Raw genomic sequence first — 22,310 nt, forward strand, 5'->3', positions numbered from 1 at the left:
CTTGAAGATATTTGTAGGAGCATTTCAATTTTAAGTCATCTCTATGTTTAAAAAATTGTATTATAATTTTAGCATAGAATAAATCATACTGGGATATTTAACTCAAGAAGTAACTTCCAAATTAAAGCACATACAGATAAGATGTTAATATTGCATTGACCTCCCCCATATATTGACTTGACAGAAGTGCATTTTCCCACTAAAGCAATCTGTTGTATGCTGCCATTAGCTGGAAACTTGTGATTGGGAGATGCCAAAACTACCTTTTACTTTTGCAAAGTAGGTTCATAAAGTTTAATGATGTTTTCAAAGCAGAAAGTGGGCAAAATCCATCTCCGTTATGTAGGGTTTTGCCACTGATGTTAAAAGAGTCTGGTTTTGCACAGCGTGCATGCTCTGGGCCAGCAGAGCAGGCACTTTTGTGGTAAATTTAAATCAGTGTCTCTACCATAGGAGGATGAGTCTGTTGGCCTTCTACACTGGGTTACAGCATTGGTGGATAGGGGAACATCAACTGACATCATCTACCTGGATTTTGTACAAAGCATTTGACATTGTCCTGAATGATATCCTTGTCTCTAAATTAGAGAGACGTGGATCTGATGGGTGGACCACTTGGTGGGTAAGGAATTGGCTGGATGGTCACACTCAAAGAGTTGCAGTCAACAGCTCAACATCCGAGTGGAGACCAGTGACGAGTGGTGTTCCTCAGGGGTCTGTATTTGGACATACGTTGTTTAACATCTTTGTCAGTGACATGGGCAGTGGGATCAAGTGTACCCTCAGCAAGTTTGTGGATGACACCAAGCTGTGTGATGTGGTCAACATGGTGGAGGGAAGGGATGCCATCCAGGGGGGTGGCATGTGTGAACCTCATGAAATTCTGGAAGGTCCTGCACATGTTTCAGGGTAATCCCAAGTTTCCAGTACTTAAAGGGGGCCTGCAAGAAAGCTGAAGAGGTCCCTTTGTTCAGGGAGTGAAGTGATAGGACAAGGAGTAATGGTTTTAAACTAAAAGAGGTTAGACTTAGATTAGATATTAGGAAGAATCTCTTCAGTCGGAGGGTGGTGAGGCACTGGAACAAGCTGCCTAGAGAAGTTGTGGAATCCCCATTCCTGGAGGTGCTCAAGGCCAGGTTGGATGGGGCTTTGAGCAACCTGATCTAGTGTTAGGTATCCCTGTCCATGGCAGGCAAATTGGAACTAGATGATCTTTAAGGTCCCTTCCCACCCAAACCATTCTATGATTCAGTTTAAGAATCACTTGGACAATGATTTTATTATTGGTAACACCTTCCTTCATAGTTGTTTTCCTTTCAGAAAGGCAATGTTATTTGCTCATACTTCTGTAAACATAGAACATATCCTCATTTGGGACTGAAGAGGTACGTAAGAATACAAGAAGATGAGACAAAACCTTTACAAAGTTTGATACCTCAACTATAAAAATGTGAATTGACAGCTTATTGATTTTTGGTTTCTTCTACATCTTCCGTTTTGCTTAAATTTATGCATAAGAATATTTCATAATAATTTATAATAATTTATAAGAATAAAGTTTTAGCAGACATAATTCGTAAATATAACGTTAAGCAAAGATGCAACACTGGGATTTTACGCTTTTTGATGGGATGAAATAGCAGTTAGTTTCAGATCATCTCTCCCTGATAATCTAGAGATAAAATTAAATCCTTATGGGTTTTTATTGATACTTTATGTGGGAAAGAACAAGAAAATTCTTTGCATTTTTCTCACTTTCGGTAAGATGTGAAAACCAATAGTCCATCAAAAAAAAGAGTTCCATCTTAACAGCATCCCTCTGCTGTGGCTTGTCCTGTTTCCTTTACAGATGTAAATAAGTAAAGCTAACTACATGCAAAGACAATAAATACTGCATGTTTAAAGAATATCTAGAGAAAGTTCATGGTTAGAGTTGGGGAAAACCACACATCATAGTAAAAAACTTAATTTGGAGGCTTACAGAAAGTTTTTTGGCAACTTAAGCAGTTGCATTTGTTTGAGTGGTTGCACTGACTGTTAAAATGATAAAGCAGGTAGGTGTTGTTACCTCACAAAGTGGCAAAAGCTAGCTCGATACTTTAGAGCAATTGAAATGGTTCTCATGGGTCAAGAACATCCTAAAAACCGTAGGATTTTCTTCCTTTGTAGAAATTTGCTTTGTATTGTATGTTCTAATGGAGCTTGTACACCGTGATGCGTATCTCGTTCTGTCCTGCAGGGATTTAGCTTATTCTTGAGTGTAATAATGACAAAAGGCTGTTTTATCACTTCTTGTAACCAGAGCTACAAACAAATGGAATAGTGTCCCTCTAGCAAAGCAAAGCATTGAGGTTAGGCACCTCATAATTCTTGGCCCCGACGCAAATGATTTGTTTTTGTTGTTGAAAAGTATGTTTTGTGCTTAGATGAAATGCCTGAAATCTTCAGTTTCTTCCAGATCAGCCAGGAATGATTTAAGTTCAGTAAACTAAAGCTTCTTCAACTTCTTGAGTTGCTTGCTAGAAGGAAAGTCTAATTTCTCCATTCTATTTTTTTTTCTATTTAACTGAAATTCATTTTTTTTTCCACAGATAATTTCTTGATACTATTTTTTTTTTCAGTAAGCACAGTTAATTTAACATTTTGGACTCCTCTTTAAATTAAATACAAGATGAAATTATTTTTTAATGATTTTTTTGTATCACTATGTTTAGACACCTGTGGTATATACATGGTGCTTCAAAACGAAGGTACAGTTTGTGTCCTGTGGAGTACACTATTTCACAAATATGCTGTGTGTTTTTATGGACATGCTATTATTTGTACTGAGAAAAACAATGCAAGCCTTTTAAGAATAGCTGCATGAGGAAAGCAGAATTAAGACTAAGCAAACTTTCGGTGTTTGTCCATGCTGCCAGAAGGTAAGTTCTTACAGATCTGCTGCATTTGCTCCGGATCCCATTTTACTAGAGCAGTTGTCGTGGTTGCCCCTGTGGCTCTGCACTCTGCAGTACCATTGGGGATCACTTTGCATCCCTGTGACAATTTCTTCAGTTGCTTCTATGATAAATAGCTGCAAGCTAAGCTTTTATTTTCAAAACTTTATGGAGCTCAGAGCCGAAATGACAAAGGCTGGCAATCTGACCAGTTAGTTTTCTTGTTTAGAAAACTGGGCTTTTCCTCATCTGCCAAGTTTCTGTCAGAGACCGTTTGTGTGCTACACTTGGACACACGTTTGAACCCTGGAATTATGGTCCACTGTTGCTGTTTGTAATTTAAAAGCAGCTGAGCGTGGATCTCTGCTGGATGTGCTGCATTTCTCAGCAGTTGGTACTTTTTCATCTGAGACCAGTTTCCACAGGGAAGTAGGAAAAGTGGCTGCAAATACTGGTGTTTACCTTTTTGAGATGCTTATTGCCCATCCATCCGAAAGTCATCAATGAACTGCTTGATGGCAGGTAACGGGATGAAGAAGAACAGTGCGTCATCAAGAAATGCCTGTACCAGCAGCAACCACGTAAACATCAGGAATCACTTCTTAGCAGTGCAGGTGATGGAGCACTGGCACAGGTTGCCCAGTGAGACTGCGGAGTCTTCCTGGAGATGGTCAAATGCCACCTGGACGTGGTCTTGGGCAACCTGCTCTGGGTGTCCCTGCTTGGGCAGGGAGGGTTGGACCTCCAGAGGCTCCTTCAAGCCTCAGCTGTTGTGTGGTTCTGTACAACGGCACCTTTTAGCCAAGGCTGGAAGTTCTCCTGCTTCTCTTACCCAGGAAGCACCTGCCCTGGCAGTTTCAGGTTTATCCATGGTTCTTTTAGCTTTATCTATGGTTCTTGTAGTTGTTGCCTTATTCCTTAGAACAGGGTGCAGCAGTCCCAGTCGGTGCCTTTGTGCTGCTTCGTCTCTGGGGTGATAGCCCGACAGGCATTCATTTCAGCTTAGTCTGACTCATTCGTGGTTCCTCCAAGGAACAAAGGGGAAAAGTGCCTCTACATCTGAGCTTCAGTCTCTATCTGCACACAGTGTAACAGAAATTAATTGTGTGTAAGTGTCATGAAATAACTCAGAAGCCAAATATTTAACCAGGGCTTTATCCAGAATTATAATAGGGATTTAATGTGATTTAGGAGTACCCCGTTTAGCCAAGTTAATACAAAAGCATGTTTTGAAATGTATCGACCCTCTTTAACTGACTTGATAAAACAAGTTACTGTATAAACAAGTTAATACACTTAAAACAAGTAGGCAGGAATGCTTGTGGTCAAAAATTGTATTAGTATCTTTTTCTACCTTTTAGTTTACTGATAGCCACCAATGCATTTTTACATGTTGCTTACTCCACAGTAGGTAAAAAGCTCTCATCAAAGTATGCTTCAAAACATAGTCTGTTTTTGTAATTTTCTGTCATAGCTACTTCCTGCAGCTTTTCTTGCATCCACTCGTGAAGCAGCTGGCATTGCTTCTTTTTGGTGTGAGGTGAAAGTGGTTACTTTAATTGATAGTTTTTTCACAATTGAGATTTGTTGAGAGAGGACTGCAAAAAGAATGCCTTGGCATATCTAGGTAATTGTACTGTCATCTGTTACATCCAGGTTTGTATTCCTCTGAATCTCACTAGACAAGCAAAACAAATGCACTATGTAAACAATAAGGCATCCACAATTTTATTAAGTGTTAAATTAATTTGGAGAAGTTCCATGCTGAAGGAACACGCTCACGACACGTTGCTTTTAGACAATAATGCTTGCCTAATAAGCAGTCTAATATTATAGCAACACTTTTTAAAAACACCACTCCTTTTCACCATCTCGCACAGAAGGATGCTGGTCAACCAAATGAGTTTCATGTTGAAGAACTTAGGAGCTTTTTAGCGAATCTATTTATCTTTTCATTTTGTACTTCCTAATTGTGTGATGCTCAAGCTAAACTAGCCATTAGAAAAGAAAAGCTTAAAGCAAAGTGTCAGTTGAGTAGAGATGAGGTTTGCAGTAATGGTAGTAGAATATTGCTCATCCTTTTATTTCCCCTTGGCATAGCTTATACTGGATTTTAATCAGCGAGTGTAATTTATGTAATACCTTTGTTCTGCTAGTCATGTCATAAACAAATGCAATTGTCACTTTCTGGTATCAAACTTGTGAGAACTACAAGGGTAATTCAATACAAACATCAGCTTGGCTTTTGTCCCAATACAGTTATGGAATTCACCATTTCTTTCTCATGAAAACTGTTTTTTTTTTGTTGCTGTTCTTGTTTATTATTTTTTTTTTTTGTCTAGACTTTTTTTAGAGCTTGGGGGTGTTATTTAAACTAAGTGGAAGTATAATACTTCAAAAATTAGACACAGCAGCTTTAATTAAGTGGGAAAGATCTGGTTTTACCATGCATTTCTGTATTTTAGAGCATAACTAAAGAATTTTTGTGCATAGTTTTCAGGGATAACTTTTCTTATTGACTGATACAATAGAGTCATCACAACAGCTGCAAGGGATTGGTTACACTGCTGGAATTCACTCCAGTACACACAGGTTTTTTTAATGCACGCTTTTCGAAACAAAACAGTTTGATAGCAGGTGTGACCTTTAACCCTCCCTAACTTTGAAGAACTTAATCATCATCATTTGTTCAGCACTGAATACATTTTGCAGGTGGAGGAAACAGAGGGAAATGTAGTTTGGTTTTGATGGGAAAGAGAGAGGATAGGAAACAGTTATGTTGGTGTTTTTACTCTTTTTATGTAAATCAAATCAGCCAAAGTTAATTTTGGAAGTCCTATCTAAAACAAATTTTAGATTCTGTTGAGAAAACTTGTTTTGCCGTATAGTTACAGAGACATAATTAAAATGGGGGATAAAGTTGGGTGAAGATTTAAGATGTGCATGTTTACTAAGATTTTGCATGCAGAAGGGACTGTGAGAGCAGTGGAAAAAGAGAATACACACAAAGATACATTGAGAAGGTGCCTGCATCATCCCCACAGCAGGATCAATTACATGTTGGTCCTTTCCAACTATATTTTATCTCACCAGCTTTTTTAGGAGCTCAGATGGTTCTGTGGCTGATCTGTACCTCCCAGTCTGAGCAAACCCTCAGATCTGGGGGATTGCATCGTGATGTGGACACAGCTCTCTGGATGAACCGGATAACCCTTTACAGGCTCATGCAGACCACTGAACAATCATACAGCATAGTGTGAGGTGATGTGGAGAGCGGTGCTACAGTCTGTGCAGAGGAAAACATTCCCTCTGTGGGAGTTAATAATCAACTAAAGAACCTGGTGGTTTTTTTCAGCCTTGTAGATTAACTTTGTTGGAAAAGCGGCACTAAAATTGACAGAATCCAAGCATACAGAAGGCAATTTTATCTGTCCATATAAACTGGAATTGCCGTATACACTTCTATACAGGTCAGTAGAGACCTGAATTATGGCCACTAGTGCTGAAGCTGTGGTCCTTGCTTGGCTGTTCTTTGTGCTAAATAATTGCATGGTATTGTTGCTTGTGGTGAACTGCATTACGGCACAGATGAGAAAGAGACTTGCTTTCACAAGTAACTGAGCATATGTGGAAATGCAGATCTTAAAAAATAAAAGGTAGAAATTAATCTTTGGGTCACTGTATTAACAGTAAATGTGTGGATATGTTCCTCTATAATCTGGAAACCCAAAAAGCATATCTTGTAATTACAAAAATCTGTTTTCTGACTCTGTCGTTTTATCCCTTTCCATGCAGGCTTGGAAGCACAGACTCAGTTAATGTTCTTCACTGGTGCTGAATTTGTCCGTGAAAGGTTTCCCTGTTTAAGCATTTCTCTTCATATAGAGTCCCATTACAACTCCCTCAAGGTTCAGGTTTAGTGGTTTCCAACCCCAATACCTACTTTCTTTTTGTCCAGTCTAGCCTCTGTTGAGAAAAGTTTGTTTTGTGGTTAAAGGTTTAGTCAGGATGATGAGAAGCCTCATGAGCCTGCCACAGCTTCTCTTTCAGCCTCAGGTAACTTACTGTTGCAAAATCATTTCAGAAATCAGTTTGTTTGGGCTTCTGTGAATTTTGGTTTCTGACAAGTATGCTGTTCTTCTCTTGGCACCAGGAGAACCAGAAAATTTTTTGGTATTAGTTGTTAGAATTAGTGTGTTCAGTATCTCTGAAATAGAGATCAGTGCATGTTAGACTACAAACTAAAGGTTGGTGATACTTCATAAATTTAGCCTTCATTTCTGTGGCTAAACTTAAGAGAAAATTCTTGTCCGTACACTTCCTCAAACTGAGTTACTGTAACTGCAAATTGTGTATTCTGCTTTCCTTATCCCTTTCTCCAGCTTCCTCCTGGCTGCTAGGAGCAATTTGTATTACTCTGCTCCCTACATTCGTGTTCCATTTAGCATCTCCACTACTTGGCAGGTTGGAGCAATTCCAGGCAGCAGTGGGTTAGAACTGATAGAAATCTGTTGTTGTTTTAATTCTTATTTATTTTCAAAGTTAAATTTTCTCGAGGAAATACATATATATATATATATATATATATATATATATATATATATATATATGTAATCATAGAATCATTAAGGTTGGAAAAGACCTTCAAGACCATCTGGTCGAACCATCCCCCTACCACCTCTATCACCCACTAAACCATGTCCCCAAACACCACGTCCAACCTTTCCTTGAACACCCCCAGGGATGGTGACTCCACCACCTCCCTGGGCAACCCGTCCCAGTGCCTGACTGCTCTTTCTGAGGAGAAATGTCTCCTCATTCCCAACCTGAACCTACCCTGGCACAACTAGAGCGAATGGCCTCAAGTCCTACCGTTAGTTACCTGTGAGAAGAGGCCGACCCCCAGCTCCCCACTCCTTCCTTTCAGGCAGTTGTAGAGAGCAATGAGGTCTCCCCTGAGTCTCCTCTTCTCCAGACCAAACAACCTCAGTTCCCTCAGCCACTCCTTACAGGCCTTGTGCTCCAGGCCCTTCACCGGCTTCGTAGCCCTTCTCTGGACATGCTCCAGGGCCTCGATGTCCTTCTTGTAGTGAGGGGCCCAAAGCTGAACACAGCACTCGAGGTGCGGCCTCACTAGAGCAGAGTACAGGGGGACGATCACCTCCCTGCTCCTGCTGGCTGCACCATTCCTGATACAGACCAGGATCTTGATGAAATGTTACATCGCAGTTGTATTTGTGCTATATTGCCTGAGATATACAATGAATGAGGATATAGAATAAAAGAGGGCTTAACATCAGTGTTACCTTTGCTAATTTCACTTTTTCTTCCATCATCTCTGCTGAAGAAAAGGATAACATGAATTGCAGAATTTATATTACTCTGTCAATTATATTTTTATCATACCTTTTGCTATCATGTTATTTTGCAACACTTTGAATGTATGTCTGAAGTGACCTCCTGCTGTGTTAGGAGCTGTTTTGCATGATCATATACTTCTTATTTGCTGTAACAGAGTGTAGAGTTGGAGGCTCAGTTTTATATGAATTATTTCCCCTTGACCCTTATAGTTGCTCTGAATTAGAAATAGCCTAAGCAGTACTGTCACCTAGCACAGGCATGGTTGTAGCTACCTCAGAGTGCTTATGTCAGAATGTTTATTCCCCTGGACTACAATTTCAACCCAATGTGACAAATCTTATTCCTCACATGATGGCAAATTTTGAGCACTGAATTCAGCTTTAAACTTGTGTGAAAACCTTTGGGGGATCCAAAGTTTGAGCTATTAATCCAGTGGTATGAAAATATGCAAATCTTCACTCTTTTGGAGACCACAGTGCAGAAGTACCAAGTGCCCTATTTTATGCAAGCAGCTGTTTCTTAAATTGTTCTCTATACTTTTTAAAGAAATAGTATTAAATATGGCCATGACGGTAAAGCAAGTTCATAACTAAATCAGGCTAGAGCATGGTTACATTTTCAGAGTGATTGTATGTCATGTTCATAGACAGGAAAATCTTGAAAGGACTTCATGGGAATTTTTAAAAGTGAAATGTATGCTGGACTTGCTGATCAATAGCTGACAAATAATTTAAATAATTTGCATTTGGGTTTGCAGTCTCCTCATCAAGTTGTTTATATTACATTTTTAATAAAAAACAGAAACATGCATAGAAAAGTTATTTTATGTAGGTACTTTTTGTCATGCTATTCTCTGTATTATGGTAAGACAAAAATCCTGGCCAAAATCATTTTCTGTAATGGAATTATGAAGGACAATTAAGAAGGTCCATGAACTGCAGTGTCAGAACATGGTGTTTTGGTTGTCCTTTCCCATCATATGCAAACTTTCTCATGATTTTTAATGGTACTGAATTTTTATCTTGTTTATTTGGTCTTTTGTTGAAAACTGGAACAGCCTCTTAAATAGTAATCCCAAAAATCAGCTGCATAAAATTCCACTTTTGAAAACCCAGCTGTCTTTGTAGCTATAATTATTCTCTGAATTACATGTTTGCAAAGGCTCAATTGAGTATGATTGTATGCCTTCTAAAATAATTCATATTCTGAAACAGCTGATTTTTATCATTTAGTTGCTTATCCATGTATGAGAAAAATTAACCAAATTGGCATGTGCACATATATTTCATATATTTTCAATTACTCTTTTTTTCTCCTTTTCCAGGCCAGCCAGACCATTCAAGTTACCAAAAAGGTAAGGTATAATACCATCACTTGAGACATTTACAGAATCATAAAGACAGGAAGTGATCATGAAGTTGTTGTTCCCCATGCAAGAATGAGGTTCATTTGAGAAAAATAGTAGGCCATCAAATTAAAAACATTTATATTGAAAGTATTTCTTCACACAGTGGGTAGTGGATTTCTGAAGCATTTAGGAGAACTGGTCTTCAACGGGTCCCTACATAAACACAGAAAGGTGTAGCCAGGGACTTGCCCCTTGACATCCGTAATCAAACAGCTGTGGATCCGGTGGGAGCAGGAAGAGAATAGACCACAGAAAGTGGCCTAAGTAGGCTTTCTGTAAATAGCTGCTTTGGGAGAGGCTTTTAGAGACAAAATACCAGGCCAGAATTTTAAAACTATGCAGACTGCTTTTCTGGCAAATATCTTATTGTAATTTTTACTACAGTCAATGCCATTCTTGTTCTATACATGTACACTGTCAGCAGAAGCTTAAAAACTCTGTGGCTTATTACTGTTCTGATGAAGGGTTATTCTGAGAAGCAGCTTAGTTGTGTCAGCGAGAATGATAACCTGACAGAAGAGTTCAGATAATTTCATCGTAGCGATCTTCACTGCTTCCTAAAACCAAAGCAGAAAACCCACACGATCAAGAATGCTGGGTTTGGACAGCATGTGCTCTGAGGAATGGCGGGATCTTAGAAAACAGTAGAGCAACTCACCTAAACTGTTCACGTATCAGTAATAGCAACAAGAAATCATTGCAAGCGAACATACGTTAAAAACATAATCCACCTGTAGAATTTATCTTCAGTAAAAAACAGGCTTGTTCACTGACTATCTAGTGTGAGTTGCATAAATCTGTGGTAATACGAGTGCAGTCACACAAACAGCCATTGCTCGTGATTACTTGTATTGAATTTGTATGTGATATGTTTCTGTCTCTCTATGTGAGACTGAGCAGTGGTTTAAACTGAGTATGTCTGCATATAAGTGCTGAACTGAAAAGCTTGACACTATCCAAGTTTTATGCTTTTGCTTAAAATGGAAGGGAAAGCAAAATGCTTTTTATTTTTTTCCTACTTTTTAAGAAAATGCCTGGAGTCTAGATCACCTTGGAGTAAAGTGCTAGAAACTAGTCTTTAGTGGTGCCAAAATTGTGAAATTAGCCTAGATTGAATTACTTACTGAATCTCCTGAGCATTTGTATTTGTTTAAAACATGAAGAAGAAATACTTCGTCATGTGTGTGAAATATCAGGAGGAAAGAAATAAGGGGAAACTGCACATATTTACAGCCATTCTAACAACTAGATGGAAAGCAGTGAATGAGTGGCCTAAAAGATTTCAGTCAACATCATAGATACAAAAAATTGGTCATGTAGTGCTTGAATACTTAGAAGGAGAAAAAAAAATCTAGTGTAGTAATGTCACAATATGCCTGATTTGTTGTGCAAGAGTAGTTTTAATTAGGCATCAAAAAGCATGAGGCGTTACAATGATATGGCAAAGTGCTAAGGCACATGCGTGGCACTAAGAATGTGCCTTCTGAATGGGAGTGATGCCTTAACTGAGGAATAAATTTGGAAGAGATTTTTCTCTTGGATTTGAAAATTATCAGACACAGAATCTAATTCAGGGCATTGGCTTTGCTGTAATTAGACTAATTTTCTGGCTTTTTAATGGGTGAAAACTAAAGGAACTGCCATGTGTTTAGCCACTCAGAGGGAGACAACATCTGGGCTGCCTGTAGGCACCTTGGTTGGAACCAGAGCCCTCAGTGGCACCGAATTATGTTCAGATAAAATCAAAACGTAGCATGGTTAGGACTTTTTTAATGTTCCATCTCAGGTCAGCCTAGTTTGTCTGAATTTCAGTGCATGTTGTCAGAAGCAGGACAGTTGTACAAGTGTAAGCAAACACTTGCTGTCTTCTGTATGTGACTTATTAACTTGCTAAACAATTCACCTAGGACACATTTTCTTTTGCTAGTGTCCAAAGGGCTGCTCAGGTGACAATGGAAGCACAGAAACAACATGACAAAGGGATATCTGGCTCTAGTGAATAGGAAAATATAAATAAATTAGGTAGAATTTTATGACTGCAGAGCAAATGTCTGTAATAACCAGTCAGTCTAGCAGTTGGTGTTTATGAAAACATTTAATCCTATAAATAGGAAAATTCTATTAGGTCATTTACTTCCCTTCACTCCTACTTTGTACAATTGCTCATTTGGCAAGCTGCCCCCTTGTGATTCACTTTAATAAAAACTAATGCTTCAGATTGCTTTTCAAGCTTTTACTAATTAACCTCTTGTGTGAGAATGTAAGAATGATTCCACATTTACCAAATGGGATATTGGGATACACCCAGTGCTTTGGACTCCCTTGCTCCTTAAAGCTGTGCTTAGACCCCTGGAGCATACTGACTTCCACATGCTACAGAAAGTCAGCAATGAGCTTGCTCGTTGCTGTTGATACACTTAGAAAAATGGGAAGCTTTTGCTGGAGCGAGAAGCTGGGCATTACATCCCATTTTAGGAATGGGATGGAAATTTCTCTAGAGCAGATGATCAAATTGTGATTAGGTAACGGGTTGGCCTAAAACTGAAAAAGAAACAACCTTTTAAGATAGTAATACAATAGTAGTAGGTAGTACAATAATCTAGCTCTGCTATAAAGTTGCTTTCATGTTACGTTGCAGCCAAGTTGAGGAGGAAATGGGGTATAAATCTTCATGATCAATATTTAGCGTGTACAGAGACAATCAGTGCAGAATGATTCATAGCCTACAATTCTTTTTTTAAATGCCTTTTAAACTTTGTGGGACTCTCAGTACTCTTTGATCCCCAGATTAGACAATGTTACTCTTGAAACATAAGCTGTATGAGTTCAACTCTTCACTTGAAGAAAAAATGTTAAGGAATTAAGGTTTCTGGGTTTTGTTTTCTTTCCTGATACCTTTTGTCAACTTAACAGAAATAAAAATATCTTCCAAAAATAGTGAAAATTAGATTTGGTTGTAAAACTCCTGCACTCTCAAAGTTGAGAACATACTGGGAGTTAAAGTCCAAGGATACATGTTATTCTAGAAGACTAAAACATTAATGCTGATTAGCTTGTGTCATGTTGCAACTCCTTTCATCTTTGAATTTAAAACAGATTTCGTGGATAGTTAGGATATAGGTTTTGAGTATAGTTTTTAAATGGTAGTTTTAAATATAGAGGAAATGTTTTCTTTTGCGTTCTGCTTAAAAATCTGTTTTTCCTCTGATATTTTTTCTTAAAAAAGCTTAAACTTTCAAAGAAGAAATTGATGTTTTCTATCCTGAATTTTTTAACAAAACATTCATTTTCTAGTGGTCCCGAACAAGGATAATATCCATGCCAGAAATTAAGTGTAATGTTAAGGAAGAAATACTAATCTCAAAAACTTGTATTTAGACTTAGAGGTTTAATTTCACATATGTTTGGTTTTCATTTTTAATATAAAAATGTTACATAAATGATTCCTATGGCAGTTTAAATTCCTAACGGGTACTGAACAACAGAAATATCTATTTCAGTAGCCCATAATTAATCACCTCTGTAGCAATATAAATAAAATCTAAGATAAAGACTGCATTTTTCCTGGATCTGATGTGAAAAGCTTTTTCATATACGAGTAGAGTGCTTCAGGAGGGAGGAGGTTTGTTTGTGCATGACTTTCTTTTATGTAACATATTTTTCTCTGCTCCTCTCCATGTAGCTATGCTGCGCTGATAGCTGACTGGCCCGTGGTGGTCCTGGGCATGTGTACTGTGTTAATAGTGGTGTGTGCACTGGTTGGAATATTAGTTCCAGATCTTCCAGATTTCTCTGATCCATTGCTGGTAAGTGAATAGTAGTCACTTGTACTGTCCAATAAGTATTTTTGGCTTGCTGTTTTTTCAATATTAGCGGTAAACAGTGGATGCAAGTACAGCAACTGATATATTCCCCTGACACTTAATGTGCCTGAAAAGATTCCCTGTACTTTGGATCTCGTTGGGAACCAATTTCCATTGAGTTTCCATCAGCAGTAAGCTTGCAAAATCAAGCTGTCTAATAGATCCATGAAAGAAATGAAATGTTAAAGAGCCTAAATAATATTCAAAGTATTAGATTTTGACATTGGTAACAAAGAGTGATAACAAAGATGCAGTTGCCATCAGTGTGTGTTATCCATGAGTTTCAGTTAGTTCTGCATGTTGTCATTCGAATCTCATGTGCCCCACAACAGAACTGCTGTACATTGAATAATGTAAATTCATCCCAGTTTTAGATGTACAGCACAGTACAACACAGACCATACGTTCTAAATCAAGTTTCAAAGAGTGAGGGCCAGAATCCATTAAAGGAAAGGGTATTCTAAGTGCCTTCTGGGGATGAAATGATATCCATATTGAAAGACTGAAAGTAATCTATATCAGATTCTGTTAAATACTATGCTCATTTCTTATTTTTCTTCAGCTATTTTACCCATGAGTAGCTTTATGGAAAAAATACATTTTTTTCCATCCTCAAATATGATTATACTACTCCTGTAATTTATTGTTAGTTGTATTTTAGTAGCATGTATCTGTACATATCCATATGGAATGGCTGTTTACTGAAAACAGTCAAGTTATTCTAATTATATTTCAAAGTCACTTTTGAAATGGAAGACCTGCCTAGTTTTGGGGGAAATATGTATATTTGAAAGTTTTTAATCATAAATATCATTTTAAAAAAAGATCATAAAGATCATAAAAATCAGTAAAGAGTTGTAATTAAGATACAGAAGAGGACGTTACAGAATTCCCTTACTCTGAAAAGTAAGTTGAACATTTAGTAGACTAAATAATCACAATTTTTTGGGGAGATAAGTAATATGTGCAAGAATTTATAATCCCTTGTCAGTTTATATAGTTGGTCATTATTTTGTCAAACTGGCCTGTCATAAAGCATTTTACATTTAGAGCAGATGCCCGGAGTAACTATGCTTTGTAATGAAAACTATGCATCACTTTGGTCATGTTTCCACTTTCCTGTTTAAGCTAAACAATGAAAAGTATTAATGGAATTTTATAACACTCTTTCTTAGGGTTTTGAACCACGAGGGACAGCAATAGGACAGAGACTGGTTACATGGAACAATATGGTGAAAAACACAGGGTACAAAGCAACGCTTGCAAATTATCCTTTTAAATATGCAGATGAGCAAGCTAAAAGGTAAGAATTTATATTAAAGATTCATTTTATTCTATTATGTTTTTTTGTGTGTACATAGCACTTGCTCTAATACCCACTGAATTTACTGTATATAGTGTCAGTGGTTTCGATACATACTGGTTCTAGTCGTCTACAATTTTCAAGGACCTAGATACTTCCCATGGTAAGATTTTTTGAAATATTGTGTCAACCTTTGAAGTCTCTAATAACAAAAAATGCAGTGAATGTTTCAGTTCCTGAATAAAGAGGTCACACTGTAATAGAAGAGCTACTGAGATGTGTAACTTGTTTGGATACGTCTTTTAACAGTTTCTTTGGGAAAGTAAGTTAAAGCCATTTATTCCATTTCAGTCATCAAGATGACAGATGGTCAGATGATCACTACGAAAGAGAAAAGAGGCAAGCAGAATGGAACTTTCACAAGGATACCTTTTTCTGTGATATTCCAAGTAAGTGGAGAAATAATGTAAGGAGAATAAGCTTCTGACAGTTGAATCATATCTGAGCTCTTCTGTCTATTGTATGCCTGATTAGGAAAATATTTTTGCTTATATTCATGATAAACACCTTCTTTATGTGTGCAGAAGCCTTTGAAGTTATTGGGCTAAAATTTTATATTCTATTGGTTCTTCCTAGGAAGCAATTACATCCTTAAAGTGGTTCCATTTCCTGTAAAGATATCCTGTTGTTGATAATGCTGTAATCACTGTAAGGGCAGTGTTTTATGTATGCCTATAGACATAGCACTTAACTCACACTGGGGAAGAAGTTGTGTTTTGTCTGTGCCATCAACTCTAAAAAAAACACCTAAAACAAATTACTTTTCCTCTAGATGTTTATATGAGACTCTTTCCTAAAAGACATCCACAGGTCATATCCTGCCCAGAATTTAGGCTATTTATAAAAACAAAACCAAAAGATCGCAAAAACAATCAAAAATCACACAAATTCTTAAAGTAGTAAAGGCTTTTGAAAAGATTTAAATTAAACTGGAGGACAAAGAAGTCTTTATTGAACTTTTTACAAAGCATATGACAAAACAATGTCATCTAGATCTCACCTTTATTCAAAGAATGCCTACATGGGCTCTGTTGCTGGTACTTGTATATGTCAGGATTGACAACAGAGCACAAAAATATAGTTACAAAATTATTTGTTTATATTATTGACCTGAGAGAGAGCAATGAGCAGTAAAAACGGGTGAAAACCAGATTTATTTATTTTTCAATTACACTGAGGTTTTACATGTAAAGTGAGACAATATGAACAATGTCATCATTGTGAGCAGAACCAAATTAGACTGAAAAGTTATTTCATAAGGAAGAGGAAATGTATTAGAAACACTACTGAGCACTAACTACAGCTTGAAGCAGAATTAACTCCTGCCAGCTATTTCTGTATAGTCTCATTCTTTCCATTACTGTTCCTGCATAGTCTCAGTTGTGTCAGTTGTGAAGGAATTGTGCTTCTATGGGAGTTTCCAGTTTGTTATGTAAAGAAAACAGTTGTTTTCCTCTTGACCCATATTGGTCATTGGTATCCTTCTATGTCTGCTCTAGGATCAGCAGATTTCCATTTCCTTGATCCTAAAGCACAGCCAGAGATCATAAGGCACTACCACTGAGTCTTTTCATTGCAGTTCTGTGAAGGGCAACAACTCTGCATATTATCAGCAGTGGGAAAAAATTAGCCTTTTGTTTTTGGAAATACTATAATTAAGTGATAATGTTTCTTAACCCAAGGTACCATATATTGTTCCTCAGCACCATATGTATGTCCATGAATATACGTTTCCCTTGTCATCTATGCATAAAGGACTTCTGCCACTTAGTAATGATTTCTTTTCCTAAAAGCTGTCTTCTAATAAATATGATTTAATTTTTATTTTAAGCTGTATGTATCTAAACTGTAGAATTATTTAAAATGGCCTTACAGATAGCACAATTTCCACTGCAGTCATTTGCTTCTAAAGCAAAAAGTCTTATAGAAACATCTTTATAATTATTATTTATATTCCCGAATGTCTTACTAAATCAGCCTTTGATTTCTGTTATCTATGCACTGCCATTATGCTGTGCCAAGAATTTTGTAGTTTGCTGATTAGATCTTCTGTTGTTGGATTTTGTTTGTTTGTTTGTCATAGTTCAGAAGATAGCTTGCTTGAATAGTAGTGTGTAGAGCTTCTAAGTGGTATGTAATATTTAAGATGCCATATTTATTATCAGCACTTTAAGGAAACTGAAACTTTCATGTGGATTAAGTCTTACAGATAAATATATTATCTTGAAAAGGAGGTGGATTCCCATAACCTGAAAAAAAATTCATTGGCATCATCGGAATGGTGGGATTTTACATCAGTATTTGATGTTAGACACAACCAAATAGTCCATAAACCATCCTTCTGTAATTTCAGGTGATCGCTATTCACGAGTGGTGTTTACATCAACAGAAGGAGAGAATTTATGGAATTTGAATGCAATTAAGTCAATGTGCAATGTAGATAACTTGAGGGTAAGTAGAGATGTTGTACCTTTATTTAATATGCAGATAGAAAGTGTTTATTTGAGCTTTATTTTGCTGCTCATTGTCATCCAGCAGTATATGAGAGCATTTGACATTGTTCACATCTTTGTAAAATTGTCAGTTTGTGTACAGAGGAAGCTATCAAACGATCTCTACAATTAGATTATACAGAGGAATTTGTTTTTGCTACTAATGCCATCCAGAATGGGGTGGAGGAGGATTACTTTAGAAGTTTCTGTGCAGGAAGGACTATCATAACCTTTTCTGTGTTTCCTCTTAGAGTATTATTCCATGGATTTTCGTTCTTCTTTCCCATAAATTATTTCTCAAATCCTTATAGTATATGCAGCCAGTGGGTCACTCAGATTTATGGGGTCAAAAGAAAAGATGTCGGCATCTGGACATCAAAGAACATGGATACAGTAGCTAGAAATATAGCCCAGTTAATTACCTCTTGATACTGATACTGTAATAATAGTTTTCTCTTTAAATTTAGAAAGAGGACAAAGATATTTTGGACTTGTCTGTCTGGCTCCATTGTAATTTTTCTTGGGCAGTATAAGTATGGCTTTTCTTGTACTCAGTGCCTTGCATAGCCAAAATAACTATTGTAACAACCAAGTTCAGAGGCTACCATAGCTTCTGTTAACACGTGTTAGAAAATAATTTAGCACACTGATTTAAATCAATGTCTGGTTTCAACTGATAGAAGTTAACTGACACAGGCTGAAATAAAGTAGGCATTCAGGTGATATATTTGTAAAATGTAAGTGTCATTGCTGGATATGAGTACATTTTTTCTTTGAACTGCTGAGTAACTATAAATTTTGGTGATTTCATATGGAAATTAAGCAATAAGTTTTTCTTCTGTTAATAATAATGCATTGATTTCCTGGTAAGATACTTTTTTTTTTCTCCTCCAGAACAAAAATGATAACAATTAATAAACCAGATTTCTTCAATGAGGAATACTTATTAATACTTATTATTAATTTATGATTGCACCTCAGACAACTGTCTTAATTCAGCAAATCTCCCAAACTGCTTTCACTAATAGCTCGCATTTGTCTGCTTAAGATGTAAAGCTGTAGTGAAATGTTGTATAATGAACCTCCCTAAAAGTCTGCTGACATGCATTTTGTTCTGGTTGGCCTCTGTTATCGTAAGCGGTTTTTGTCCTCACATGCTTGTGAAATATTCTTTATCTCCCCATCAGAGATCATTGCACTACCAGGATGGCTTGTGTGATTAGCCATTATCTTTTTTGGTCAGAATGAGCCAGGAGAAGAAAGTGTAATACTTAAATTAGTCCAGCTCCATTTTTGAATAATTTGAGCTAGGGAGTAATCAGATGGCTGGTTCAGTCAGGAGGTATAGTTGAGAATAACCTTCTGCAAGGGTGAAAATTGAGAGTTAGGGAGGAGATGCTAATCTTTGTGTTTCACTGTAGACGTTCAGTCACAGCTGATGCAGGCAAATTGCAGATGATAGAGATCATTGCAAAACACTGCTGTCTGAATAAAAAATAATATATCTGTGTAAGAAAATAAAGACAGTTAATTACCTCTGGAAAATACTGTTTTAATGCTCTCATTACTTCTGATGACTTTTTGCCTCCCTATACACATACTTCTATAGTAAAATGTTATTTCAAGTATGGCTTTACATTCTGAGGGAAGCATGAAAGTAAAAAACCAAGCACCACACATCTTGACCCATGAAAGTAGCTCATCCTTCAGAATAAGAACACCTGAGAAAATAAAATATTGTCTGCTCCAGCTATATCCAGAATTATGTAAATTTTGTAAAGAGTATTTTTTGCAGATAATGTTTCTATGGATCTTTGTTGTAATTTATGTATTTACTTGAGAATAATCAGGCACATCAGCTGAGGACAGCAGTAGTGCAGCATGATAGTGGTATGGTCTTTTAGCTAGGTAGTTGATAAACTGATATGGTTAGGTGTTTTAATTATTGCTGGTCTATATATGTAAATGTGTAATAAAAATAAGAGACTTGGGATTGAGAAAAGCCTGAAGTTTTTTTCTTTATTTTTTTTTAATGCTTGCTATTTACAAGTAACATTTCTAAACAATTCTAGCAACTTCTGAGCATTTCTAACACTTTTTAGAACTCAAATGAAGTGCTGACTTAAGTCCCACTTCTAAATGTGAAGTTCAGCTAACAACCAGTCTCTAGAGAGGAGGCTGACTTGCACTGTAGCTATCAGAAGAAATTGACACTTCCCGTGGCCTTCCAGTCTTACCAAATCTCCTCTGGCTGTTGTCAGTTTTGTTGTTGAATTCATCACTGTTGAGGGTCAAAATTCTGTTTCTGTTCAAATTAGTGGCAAAACCTTCTGTATTCCAATATTGGACAGTGGTTTCTGGAAATGTGAACCTTAGTGTTTATGCAATTTTTGAATGATAAGTGGGATTTCAGCACCACGGAGTATTTGCTTTTAATATGAGCTAACAATATACCCCATGTGATAATTTTATTCCCATCTGCTTGTATCTACTTCAACTGTATATTTTACTGACAGTCAGGGGCTTCATTGTACAGCTGCTCAGCATATGATAGTCCTATAATCTTCATGGAAATACTATATACAAAATAGCTGTAAGAAACGTTGTAACTACTTGAATGAGAAGAGCCCTTTCTTTCACCTGGTAATTGCAGGATGTTTTCCCTATAAACCATAAACAGTTATTTTATAAACTTCAAAGACCGTAAATTATCTCCTCAGACTGCTTCCCCCAAAACATGTATTTGCGATTTCCGTCACTGCATATATCCATTTGGGCAGACCTGCCTACAGACGCAGCATGTGCGCAGGTTGCACTGCTTGGTTTCTTTAGTTGTTCCAAAATAAATGGAAGTCTTGCCAGTGGCAGACCAAGTTTGGCAACAGCAAAATGGCCTTTGCGATACCTTTGGATCGCTAACAAAGCCCAGTGCTACAATATATTAACATTTTACATAGTGTTTTAATAAGCTATCCCAAGCTAAATTTTGCATTTTAATTTCTCATTTCCAGCTGCCAGCTCATGTTACTTTATCTTTGGCAGCAGTTACTTTACCGGTGAATGTTTATGGCCTGCAGCAAGTGTTGAAGAACAGCATATAACCCTCATTGTCCTGTTTTGAACTCGAGTATGCAGAGAAGACAATACAATCCTTTCCTACCAATTTGCCTGCCTGACCCAAGGGTTTGCCTATTATATCCTCATAAGATAAACCTGGAGGTGTGCCATGAAAAACACAGATAGGCTATTCCAGTGCTTCCTTTTATTTAATAGGTTGTTCAGTTTTTCCTGTGTTTGCATGTGTGAGTGTTTTTATCTGGAAACAATCAAATGTGAATTATCCTGGTTTTTTGGAATGCCAGTTTGTTATTGTTCAGAAATTGGTTGACAAAATTAAGTCCATATTAGAGCTTTTATAACCATCACGAGAATCCCCAAGTGCAAGGTTTTGTCTGCATTATAAATGATGGCTAATAATAAACCCATGCAATTTTGTTAGAAAAGCAAAGTAGAATGTTTTGAATTGAGGTGATCTAAAATATACATGGTTAATTAATTCTGGTCCCAGTCCTGTAAACTCTTTAGCAAATAGCTTTAGTAACTTTATTAAAATGTGTTCATTATAGGCAACTTGATTAAGACTGAAGTTTTACATATATCTAAGTATTTGAAGGATTAATTCTAGTTCAGCACATACAACAAGCCAGAAAGTTTTGTGTAGCAACAGACATGAAAATTTTAAGACTTAAATTCCCTCTGCTGGATAAAGGACGAGTTTTACCAACTTGAAAAAATTTTCATGATCTAACATTGTTACTTAGCAGTTTCAATTTTACTTAAAGATGCTTTAGTTTTGCCAAAAGCGTCATATGGCAGTTTAGTTAAGTCCTGCACTTAGTAGTTTCAACTAAATCTGACATATTCTTAAAGTGAAATGAAGCTATCCACATACCAGATTAACACTCATTTAGCTAAGGAGGTTCCTTAACCAAGATGTTAAAATTGCTATCATTTTCATAAAACTCTGGTAGAAGTTCCATGGCATGGGGCATTCACTTGAGCTGACAACAGAAGTTCCCCTCACTGTGACCTAGCTCTATGCCTTGTCTGCATTTGCCACTGGTGCCTGGTTGTTCCTGTAACTTCTCTGGCCTTCCTGCTGCATCTTTCTCTGTTTTTTTCACTCTTGTGCTGACCCATGGGACATGGGAAGAATCCCATGGTGGGTGCAATGTTCAGAGGCACAACTGCCATCTCTGTGCAACAGCGCTTACTTTACGGGGCTTCATGCCACAGGTGAATTATGTTGCACCTTGGAAATCCCTGCATGACTTGGACAAGCGATGCCTAAGCAGCAGCACGCTGACCTGTTCGGGAGAAATGTCTGTCAACTATATGAGAGCAAGAAAAAACTCAAGTGAGGATTGTAGAAGATAGGTCAGGCAGTGGTAGTCATTGTAAAAGCTGTCATATCCTTTCTTCTGGATCATAAATCCCTGCTTCTGCTAGGAACGTCAGTATGTGATTGAAAGCAGAATGAAGCTTTGTTAAGGTATAGCTGATGGTCTCTTATCAGGACTATAGTATGAGATAATAGAAGAGAATTAACTGTCCTCAGTCTGGAAAAAAGACATCTTCAAACAATAGAAATACAGTATTCTTAACTCTTCTGCCAAATCTGTGCTGCGTCAGCAAGTCAGAACACTGAATTACTGCTGGTTCAGTCTGGTATATATAGGAGGACACTGATCAAAACCAATGCATGCAGAAATAGGAATTTAAAATGTTAACACGAAAGGACTGTAAACTGAATTTTTATCACTTAAGGATTTTTTTGTGTGTCTGAGTGTTTCTAAAAATTCAGATTGTTACTTTAAAATGAATTTT

The 22,310-nt window shown here is 37.1% G+C and overlaps 1 protein-coding gene across 7 annotated transcripts in view; it reads left to right on the plus strand.

The window, feature by feature from the left end:
- The window catches only part of DISP1 (dispatched RND transporter family member 1), an 87,601-nt gene that overhangs the window by 61,610 nt on the left and 3,681 nt on the right, over positions 1-22,310 (plus strand). For all 7 annotated transcript variants that reach the window (XM_027453077.3, XM_027453082.3, XM_027453081.3 and 4 more), the window contains 5 exons: positions 9,622-9,651; positions 13,388-13,511; positions 14,744-14,871; positions 15,223-15,320; positions 17,285-17,382. In XM_027453077.3, the coding sequence (XP_027308878.3) occupies positions 9,622-9,651; positions 13,388-13,511; positions 14,744-14,871; positions 15,223-15,320; positions 17,285-17,382 (478 nt within the window). The remainder of the gene's footprint in view (positions 1-9,621; positions 9,652-13,387; positions 13,512-14,743; positions 14,872-15,222; positions 15,321-17,284; positions 17,383-22,310) is intronic.

This window comes from Anas platyrhynchos, chromosome 3 (genome assembly GCF_047663525.1).
Source record: "Anas platyrhynchos isolate ZD024472 breed Pekin duck chromosome 3, IASCAAS_PekinDuck_T2T, whole genome shotgun sequence".
NCBI classification, from domain to species: Eukaryota; Metazoa; Chordata; class Aves; order Anseriformes; family Anatidae; genus Anas; species Anas platyrhynchos.